Source organism: Zootoca vivipara, chromosome 1 (genome assembly GCF_963506605.1).
Source record: "Zootoca vivipara chromosome 1, rZooViv1.1, whole genome shotgun sequence".
NCBI classification, from domain to species: Eukaryota; Metazoa; Chordata; class Lepidosauria; order Squamata; family Lacertidae; genus Zootoca; species Zootoca vivipara.
Window position 1 is genome coordinate 77,299,403 of NC_083276.1, and position 11,215 is coordinate 77,310,617.

The 11,215-nt window shown below is 44.7% G+C and overlaps 1 protein-coding gene across 1 annotated transcript in view; it reads right to left on the reverse strand.

Annotated features, from left to right (window-relative positions):
- CHKA (choline kinase alpha) overlaps positions 1 to 9,570 on the reverse strand; it is a 33,678-nt gene extending 24,108 nt beyond the window's left edge. The window contains exon 1 of the mRNA XM_035122532.2: positions 9,030 to 9,570. Within this exon, the coding sequence (XP_034978423.1) occupies positions 9,030 to 9,376 (347 nt within the window). The 5' untranslated portion in view covers positions 9,377 to 9,570. The remainder of the gene's footprint in view (positions 1 to 9,029) is intronic.
- Positions 9,571 to 11,215: the final 1,645 nt, after the last annotated feature.

The window sequence follows — 11,215 nt, forward strand, 5'->3', positions numbered from 1 at the left end:
GAACATCTGTTTTATCTGCTTCCTTAAAAAAGTTATTGGGTTGGGCATGGCTCCCACCTTAGTAACTGGTTTTGGAAAGATGAGAAAGGGTGCAATGTATCAGTGATGCATTGCCTCTCTCCTCGCCCCCCCCCCCAAAAAATGAATTTTTGGACTGTGAAGTCATCCAGGTGTTAGGCCCTGTTCAGTCCAGGATGTATTCTACTCTTAGAACAGCTGGAGGTGAAGAAAGGCTGGGATGACTACCTCTTGGAACAAAGTAGGATAGCACATTCTTCCTCACAGTGCAAATGTGGTGCACAGCAGCATTTGAGGTCCTAGCAACAAGGTGCTGAAGGAGAAGTTGCAAGCAGCTTGACTGTAGTGCAGAGAATACAAAGGAAACTACCTCCCCCCTCATTAAAAGCCTCTAGTGTGCTCTTAAAATTTCACATATTATCATTTAGGAGAGCAATAAAACATACCCTTATTGAAAACTAATTATATGCTTTAACTTCAGAAAGCTAGCCTAATCCATCCAGCCATTGTAAAACCAAAGACATTTACAGCAGGAGTATGAAGAGTGATAACTGCTGTGCTATGGTGGAACTTCATGGACATTTCTAAATGCTCAGAATATAGCTATACCGATGAGTGCTGTAATTTGGTGCTTTAAGATATCCTGTCATTGGTTCAGCTTAACCCCTTAGTATTTATTCGCAACTGAAAATCTACATAAGGGCAATACCAGGCGCAAAGTCACAAAATGGCTGCTACCAGTGTGGCCTAACACAAAATGACTACCTCTTCAAAAGAGCAGAAAATGGAGAGACACAGGAACAAAACTTGTTCCAATTAGGAAAAATCCATTCAATTTTTTCTGGTAAACAAAAAATGTTTGAAAAAATTCCTTTTCCACACAATTTTAACTTGGTTGTTATGCTGTCTGTTGCTGGTGTGTTGCTTGCTATACATTAGAACTTGAAAATAAAATATAACTGAATCCAGGAATAATTTTCAATTGCTACAGCCAACCATACAGAGGCATAGTTAGAAATACGATAATGCTCTCCACTTCCCATTTTGAGAACAATCCCAGGCGGAGGAAAAGGTGATAAAGATAATGTTTCTGACATGGGTCCACTCCCCATCCCCCCCCCACAACAGCAACATGGGAACAACCAGGGAAAATGTTATAATCATTATGGGATGTAATAAACTTTTACTCAGAGTAGACTAATTGAAATTAATGACCATGACTAATTTAGGTCATTATCTCAACTCACATCTTTTTAAAAGTCTCTGAAGAAGCTGCCTGCTCCATGTAGCTGATAGGCAACAAAACAAAATAAACAGAGCAGCAAATGGGTGGACTCAAGGACTAGAAAATAAGACAGAAGCAGGAAAGATGCACCAAAGTGTAGGGGGAAATAGTAATTCTTTAGGACCCCAGGGACTCCTACTGCCTTGAGTCCAAACAACTCACTGATTGGCGGGCTCATTTCACAGAAATTGCTTGGAATGATAGCTGCACACTTTGCTTCATTACTTTCTTTCTAGGAGGGCTAGAGACTTCCTTTTTTAAAAGAAAGGTTAGAATCTGGGGCCCTTGCCATGGACACTATTGTGGGTGCCTCCAACATGCACTGATTCTATAATTTGTTCATTTCATGTACATATAAGCCCACCTTTCTCCCAAAGTGGGTGGCACCATATACCGTAAATAAAATATTATTCTTAAGTGATGCCTCTTGAGGTTTATGCTTTACTACGTTAATTTCAACTGTCGAAGTGCAATTGTCATGACAAACTATAAAGGTTGAAGCAATTCAAGGCACATCTCCTTTGATACCCTAATGGAACATTCCTTTATAACTGAGTATCTCCTCTGTGCAGCTCGGCACCTGCTTTACAAGATGAGGTCTCAAGATTCAATCCCTGGCATTTCCAGGAAGGGAAAAGAACATGCTTTAAAGCCCCTAGACTAGAGGACCACTGCCAGACAGTGCTGACAATAGGGAATTAGATGGGCCAATAGTCCGACTTGATATAAAAGCTGTGGTGATATAAAATCCTGTGATGCCCCCTGCTTAGCATTCATTCTTTCTAAATTTAAGAGAGCTTACTAAACAGAAGAATGCACACAGCTTTGCACACAGCTTTGACAACACCCGCTTCTTATTTCTTAAGAGACAGGCAGGACCATCCCTCATCTGAGGGGCACATTAGTGATATGCTCCTCTGCACAATGTACAGTATAGCTCACAAGGCTCCTCTCACACACAACTTCAGCAATGCTGCCTGTGGGTTGAAGAGGGCTGCACTGTGGGAACTGTGGCAGTCAGAAGTTTCTCTTTCTTAAGGAAGAAAGAGAAAGAATTCTAGCTTGCAATCCCCAACAGACCAGCTGATGATGATGTAGCCTTGCTTCTAAGCAAGTCTAAAAGGGGAATTTCCTGGCTGAAGTTCTCAAGTACTAGAAGAAACTTAAACAATTCATATTGATGCAATTTGCTACTCATTTATTTCATAAATAGACTGGGCTGCCAAAACATATTTGGTAGGGGAGGGGGAACCTTCAGCAAGAATGTGCCTATGCAAAGCATCTGCTTGCCTTGTTTTAATAACACCAGTTGAACACCAAGGAACCTTACAGTTACTTGTGCTGCTGAAGTAGTAGCAGCTCTAAATCTGAAAGCAAGCCCTATTGTGCACTTCCATCCAGAAGGAAAACCACACCATCATAACTGGTTTATGAATCTAAATGAAGAAATATGTATGAAGCTAAATGAACAAACATTTAAAATAGGCAGCATTTGCTAGTTTGGATTCTTTTTCCTAGGGGCAGAATAGTCCAATTTAATAATTAAAACCACAAAAAGCTACTCTCGATCTATGTCCAGAGCATCAAATTGCACAGATACCACAGCAGAAAGGAGTACCAGAAACTACTCTGCCAGTTAGCCAATCTTTCTACTACCCTATCTTTGGAGTTATTTCCCACTCCTAATCTTTTACTAGAAACCCAATACTGAAGTGCAGCTGGGGCACTTTATTTTCAATTGCAAAAAAGCCCTTGATTTGCAATGACCTATCACAAAGAGCCTTAAGACTACACAGAGAATACTCAAGTTATACACCAGAAAAAGATGACAAAGCAGCAAATCTCAGTAAAAACTTTCAACCAGCACTTCAAGGATGAACTGCATGCTATACTGCAGGCATTCCCAAACTTCGGCCCTCCAGATGTTTTGCACTACAATTCCCATCATCCCTGACCACTGGTCCTGTTAGCTAGGGATCATGGGAGTTGTAGGCCAAATCATCTGGAGGGCCGCAGTTTGGGGATGCCTGCTATACTCTATTGAAAAACCTGACATCTCTTTCTGTGTGAGAAAAGCAGCTTTAGCAGGGGAAGGTTCGGACCAGAAAACAGGTTTGTGCACCCACTCTTTCAACATTCTACGCAACTTCTTTCCCCAGAGTTCCAAAAATGTACCCTAACAAACCTATACTGTACCAGAAACACAGGCAGGGAAAATTACCGTAAGCACCTCCCTCCACAACATACCAGTACTTCTTTATTCTTCAGGTACAAATGAAAGTTTACAGTAGCAGAAAAACAATGCTTTAGTACCTCTTAAACAAAAACCTTATAGAAGAAACCTAAATTTGTGTTTAGTAATGCCTGCATTTTAAACATTTGGAGGATGTGAAGGGTCTTCAGTGTGGCACTTGCAACAGTGTATGCACCCATAGAAGCCTTCCCTGGCACACACAAGTTCCTCCCACCGCAACTGCTAAAATTAGGGTTGAAAGAAGGATCTATTGTCCTTCCGGTTCGTCGCGGCGGTGAGAAGGACGCAGGGACTTTCGCGTGCCGAGGTCCCTGGCTTCTCGGAGGGGGGGGAAGTCCGCAGAGCGAGCGGACTCCCCGTAAAAACATCGGATCGAGAGTTCCGATGACTCAGGAGCCCAGCGGCCGCTCCGTTTGGCGGATCCCCCGCCGCCCGAGAGCGATCGTGAGCCGGCGGGGTTGAACCGCGGGAGCCATTTTGGGCCACATCTTGCCTCCGGGAAGCGAAGCTCCGAGTCCTGACCCGGCAAGCGGCGGATTCTTCCGATTTGAAACTAAAGATTCCTAAAGAAGTAAGTGGAACTTTGATTTGGACCTTAAATTTGCTGATTGGAAAATAGGAGAGACTTTAAAGAAACGGAAGCCGGTCTCTTCCTAATGGGAAACTGGGAGGCGTTTGGAAAAAAAAATCCTAAGCCGAATAACAAAAGAATTTGAAACTGTGGACCCGAGAGGGAAAAAAGACTTTTTGGAACCATCTCAGCCCCTGAGTCTGGCACCCCTTGAGGTACAGCGGTATTAAAGAGAAGAGCGCTTTGACAGCTGTCAAAAGCTGTCAAACTGTCAAAAGACCGGGTGGATTGATTGCACTGCTGTGAACAGGAAAAATTGTTTGGAATTGTCAAAGAATTACTTAAATTGGAAGTAAGAATGGATTTGGGACTGAGTTAAGAACTAAGAAAAAGAACAGCCAAAATGGAGTCGATCGTCTGAGAAAGGAATTTTCCAGTACCCATTGTTCCCTACACCCTGTTTATCTGCGGTTACGAGAGGTATGAAAACAAAACTTTCTCGAGCCTTCCAGGAGACTGTGCTGAACTACTTGCTGTCATGGGAAGATTTTTACAAGGAACGGCAACATCCCAGCTCACCACCAGTTGAGATTGAAGTCCAAGTCCAGGACTTAGAGGTTAATTCAAATTTGGAGATTATTGACTCTGAGACTGTGGGTGATAAGAAACAATTTGAAGAGGACTTGGACTATGACAAATTTGTTTGGGATGAAGCAAAAGATGACCTCCAAAAGGGAGAAAAACAAGCAGAACAAGAAGATGAGAGACAAAGGGACTTAAAGTCTAATGGAATTGAAGATCCTGGAAGGGTTAAAATGTGGAGTGGGGTTTTTGTGGGATGGGAAGGACAGGGGCAAAGGGGGGCAAAGGTCTGGAGATGGATTTGGGAAAGAATGGGTGTGGGGTAAAAACTTTAGTTAAAAGGTATTGTTTTGGTTTCTGAAAGACGGTTTTCGAAATCTTGGCTTGACAATGGAAACGCTGAACCAATTGGGGGAAAAAGACTTGGGGGGAGGAAATGGAATGCAAAAAGAAAGGGAAAAAAAGCTATGTTTCCTTAAGGGAGTATAAGAATGGTTGGGAAAGAACTTTTAAGTGATTGTAAATTATTGCAGGTTAAGTGAGGTGTTTAGGCAGAAAGCTGCCCACCCTCCTCTTCTTATTCTGAGGCACTCAGTGGCAGGGGGTGCCCAGATGGGTGAGGAGGAAATGGAACCTTGGAAGTGCTGTTACCCTGCAGGTACCTCTTGTGGCAGGAGGGGACCTGTGGGGGGACAGCATGAAAAAGGAGGAGGATTGAGTTAATATTATAAGATTAAGATTTGAAACTGAGTTGGAAAATTCGCCACAAGTAATCAATTTTTGTTGGAAAACCATGAGGAAGACCACCGAGGGAGTCGCAATTAAGATGTTAAAATAATAAGAACTGGGAAGTTTGAATTCTTCCCATTTTTTTTTCTTCTGTTTTTTCTTTTGTTTTTTCTTTCTTTCTTTTTCTTTTAGGTTTGTTAATATGATCATGAAAGAGTTGGGGGATGCAGATCCCCATAACTCTTCCCTACCTGTTCTCTCAGTGGCAGGGGGGGGATATGGGGGGAGGAGGGAGGGGGGAAGCAGAACTCAATTCACAATTGGACCCCTTTGATTCTTAAAGCACACGGGTCCTACTGGTGGCAGAAGTGGACCGGTGTGTGGAGGGAAGACGAAGGGACAGGGTTATACTGTATGTTTTGTTCTGTAAAATCAATAAAAATTTCTTTAAAAAAAAAATATTGTTAGGTTGTGGTGTGTGATGGGTACCCACAACTGCTTCTCTGGTTTTCAAATGTGCCTAAAGGCCCCATATAGTTAGAACCCCCAAGACTTGGGTACTCCAGAACAGCCTTCAACAACCTGTTGCCCTCCTGATGTTTTCAACTACAACTCCCATCAAACCTAGCTAGCATTGGCAAAGGCTGCTCCAGAAGTGAAGGTGTTCTCCCACCCCCCTCCAGTATAAGGCTCCACACAAAGGTAAGTAGCAAGGAGCTATTCCCAGGTGTTTTGGGGTGGGTTTTGTTTTTTGCAAGAGTGAAGTCTTTATTGCAGGGCATGTGAGATGGAAGAGATAATGAGAGGGGGGGGGACCATGTGTGTCTATTCTCAGTTGAAGCTTAAGTAGACTTGCTCAGAAACAAAAGCACTGCAGATGCTGAGGATCATGGCTCAACAGATAGGCAGCAGTCCCAGATTCTTTTAAATACAGCTATATCAGTATCTAAAAGAATTGTATTCTATGTATTTATACTGTATATAACCCATAGAAAAGTAAAGATATCCTAGAAGCTGGTTTCTAGTTTTGGTACCACAAGAGGAGCAGTATGCACCCATCGTTTTCATCCATGTTTTGATATAACAAGACCACTTCTCAGAGTTAACTAAAAATGGGTTTAGATAGTTTTAGTATATTTGAAACAAATTTAACCACAATTCCTGATTGTTCATAAAACATATTCAGGTTGCAATCCTATACGCATTTCCCTAGGAGGAAATCACATTAAATTCATTTGGACTTACTTCTGAGCTAAAAGTTGCAAACAGTTGTGTGTTTAAGAAAGTGTCTATTTTAAATAAATTATAGAGATATTAAAGCTACATTCCTAAGCATACTAAAAAGGAAATTTAAGTTCCACTAAGTTCAGTAATATTCCATATTTCTAAGTCAACATACCGTATTTAGAATTGGGCTGTAATAATGTTCAACACTGTATTATATTGTGACCTCTTGGGTTACATTATGACCTCTTTTACACATCAGTGTGATTCTGCCAAATGCCCTTAAAATATACAAGTAGTCCAGCCACTTGTGAACATTCTGGAACTATGGCTTTTAGAGTTCAGTTTAACTATTAAAATTCTAAACATGTTAAATGGGGAAATACTATATGTATACGTATTCCCATGGATATGTTCTAGTTTTTTAAAAAATTATTGTTACTTGTCCATGGATCTGGGATAAAGGACAGGACAAATATTTTAAATAAAATATTTTAAACATTTTTTTAAACAGGGCAATAAATCCTTCTCTGACATATCTGGTATGAGTATTAACTGTTGGGCATTCTGTACTTACCCATACTATACCCAAGCCAGTTATCTACTCATTGCTGGCATTGAGAGTCAGAGCAAGGCACCTGATACTACAGTAACTTGTTGCCAAAAATGACTCATACTGCTGAGCAGTCTCATTCAAAAAAAACAAACAGGGTAGAATACACATTTCATTGTTCAGAAACCATCTTACAAGTTAAGTTTGACTCACATTTTAAAAATATTGTCTTAAACTTTTCATCACCTCATCAGAAGCTTTTTTGAATGGTACATTCCCATTTAATGGCTACTAGACAATCAATGAAGTCAACTTAGTAATATATTTAAAGAGGTTTTTTTAAATGGATTTTCCTTTCTGACTATGGGCTAATGTAAGCAAACAAAAACCTCCAGAAACACCATCAGCTCAAATCATATAACACAAGCAATTCCTGTATAGAAATCATTTCAAAATAGTTAACTGAATAAAATCAAACTGAAGTGCAACACATTTTTTGGCACAAGCATACATATCTATTTAGCCACACATGTAGTGGAATTCATTTAATTTCCTAGATCAGGGTTTCACAAACTTGAGCCTCCAGCTGTTTTTGGACTACAATTCCCATCATCCATGACCACTGGTCCTGCTAGCTAGGGGTCGTGGGAGTTGTAGTTCAACAGCAGCTGGAGACCCAAGATTGGGAAACACTGCCCTAGATGAAAGTATGGTAACGAGTTCAACAAAACAGCTCAAGGCTTAACACACACAACTTTATCACTGTTGGTGGCTTGAAAGATGTATGTGTGCACACCCTACTCTTGCTTCTGGTAAAAAATCTGTCTCATACTAGACTACAGAGATAAAAGATGTGCTCCCAAAAGTAAATGGACTTCCACACATTACTTTCTATTCTTAATTCCATTTGTGTCAAAGGTTCTGGAGAGTGGATAATTGCACAATTCACTAACTATGGTTAAAGATGATGAACTGTGAGGTTCAGTTCATGAATTATCCAGTAAACTGGGGGGAGAGGAAACAAACTATGGCTTAAAATGGGCTTGTTAACCATTAGCTGTGCTTACTGTATTTGGTTGTAATGTCTGAATTAATAGTTGGGGCCACTGCTTTATCTCCATAGAGTACAAAAGAGAAACAAAAGCAGTCAAGCAGCTCTAGACTACAATATTCCTATACATTTTAAAGCTCGAACCATTGTTAGGATTCTAAACCATGGTTAGTGCAAACAATGGCCTAGGAAGATATCAGGAATGAGTCGATCATTCACCTAACTAATTTATCTATTGAGATATCTTCAAATGTTCTCAGACAGAAGGCAACACTGTTTGCAATATGCAGAAACACCGAGGGTCCTTGGCAGCAGTGAAGCTGCCATCTCCCCAAAGCATAGGTCTCCTTCTGCCCTTCCATTACTCTTGGGAGGTCCGTGGCGTGCCCTTGGCAGAAAACGACAGTACCACCATATGGACAATGGTTTCCCTGTAACATTTCAGTGCGTATAGATCCGATATGAAGCCTTAAAGACTCCCCTCCATAACGTCGTTATCAGGAAGACTGTGGGAGACAAAAGGTGCCAGGTCCGACAAGAGCCAACAGCCCACCCCTTCACCACCCCCACCCCTCATTTCAGGTTTGAAGGAGCCGCACTGTCATGGAACAACCCTCTCTTGGAAACCTGATGCCAGATGTGGTTGCTTCGTGGCGACGAGAACGCACTCTGTACACGCTCAGACACACAGCTCTTAATCTCATTCACCCTGGAAGGCTGATCCCTTGATGTTCCCACCCCCCACCCCCGTATGTGGCTGACCTGATGGGCGTGATGCGCAGCTGATCTTCCCGCAACCCCCGCCACGCCCCCCGCAGGAACTCCCTGCACCAAAAATACGCCTTGCGGCGGGTGCGGGGGTCGGGCTGCTCCTCCACCGGCGGGGAGGGAGGGGTCGGCGGCGTCGGCGGCAAGGCGAGAGGCTGCTGCTGCTGCCCGCGGAGCCCCAGCTCCTTGGCTTCGGCCTCGGCGTGAGAGGAAGGCGGCGGCGGCGGCAGCGACGAGGGAGATTGGGTGAGGGCGGGCAAGACCGGGCCCTGGGCACACCCCAGCAGGAGCCCCAGCGGGGAAGGGTCGGCCTCGCCGCCGTTACAGAACTTGGTCTTCATGGCCAACGAGCGAGAGGAGAGCGAGCTTGGGAGGCAGAAGGAACAACGGCAGCGCCACACACGCACACACAGGAAAGGCTGCGCACCTCTAGCCTTCGAACCCCGCAGACGGTATGCGGCGCGCGGCGCTCGCAAGGGTTCTTATAGCCGCTCGCACGCGGACCTCGTGCGCGCGTTCACCTCGCGCTCATCAGCCTTGCCCCCTCCCACCCGCTCGCATCCGCACCACCAACCCCCCCCCTCCTCTCTCTCTTCGCCTCTATTGATTGGCTACGTGCCCGAGCCAACCGCAAGGTTGCGGCCGCGCCTCTCCCCGATTGGTCCAGAGGGAAGACGCGGCGCGAGAAGTCCATTGGCTGCCTTCCCCGTTGCTCTGGTTATCCGGCGCTGCCTAGGCTCTCGCGCGTATCCCTGCGATACGCATAGACTAAAATGCAGAGGAGAGAACCTTGGGGTTGGGGGGAGGGGAAAGAGGGAGCAAGGTGGCGGCGGCGGCTGCTCTCCCCGCCCCCTCCCCTGCCCCCCCCCGGCACGCACAAAAGGAGCGGCGGCTATGCCCAGGCTCCCTCCTTCCCTCCGCCGCCCCCACCCTGCGAGCCCAGCCTGCAGCTCTTCCTCCGCTTATCCATCTTCCAGCGGTTCTCTGCACGCTCCCTCTCTCGCCACCAGTTGTGTATTTTCCCCCTCTCACACACCGCACTTCATTTCCACTCCCTTGTTTGTATTGTAGACTCCATTTTCTTTTCTTGATCCATTCAGCCAGCCTCCTCCCTTTCCCCTGGCACGTGGACCAGGGGGTGAGTATTTAATAGGATCCACATCTCAAACTAAACCTAAATAAAAGTAATCGGAAACGGAGGCAGGTGGGATGGGTATGAAAATGCACTGCATCATTGGAGGAAACTAAATCCTGCTACACAAAAGGGCGCAAGAAGACAGAATTGGCATCCCTCCCCCTCCCCCTCCCCCTCCTCGATGTGGCTTAGACTCTCAACATCGCCGCCGGGGCTGCAAAGACGACGTAATTCTGCCGCATTCCATTCGGTGTTTGCGGCATTGTTTGTCGCGAGGTTGGCGGCAGCAAAGTCTCATTTGAAGGCGACGGCGGTGACACCGCTCCGAGTGCCAAGTAGTCGGCAGCCGTGCAAAATTGAAGCATTTAATTTTGGACACTTGACTGCTACGCACCAGCAATTTAGGGAAAACGGGGGAGGGGGGGAGGTTGCTGCTCACTTTAGCACCTGGAAAGTTAACGGCTGAAAAAAGTCCCAAGTGCTGACTCATAGTGCAATGTATTGAACGTAATGTGACATCAGTGGTTAGGGGAAATGGATGGTTTTGTTTATTATCCTCAAGTCCACTGCCTTCTGCAATAAAATAATCCCCTCAGGTTGGGATTCATTTTGATTCTCCCTAGAACGGGCAATTTCTTGGTGTGGTGACATCATAATCATGTGATGCCACATACCAGTGTGTCAGCTTTGCAGGTTTTGAAAGAGCCTCTTTTGTCATAAAGGAATAAGCAAAGAAGCTACATTTCAAACCCACAAATCACAAAAAGCTCTTCAAATCTCGAGTCTGTGCTGCTTCTGCATTCAGCCTAAAACAATGCCCCCTACCCCTTTTAATTCAGCCATGTAAGGACCCAGGTGGTGCTGTGGGTTAAACCACAGAGTCTAGGGCTTGCTGATCAGAAGGTCGGTGGTTCGAATCCCTGCAATGGGGTGAGCTGCTGTTGCTCAGTCCCACCTCCTGCCCACCTAGCAGTTCGAAAGCACATCAAAGTGCAAGTAGATAAATAGGGACCGCTCCGGTGGGAAGGTAAACGGTGTTTCCGTG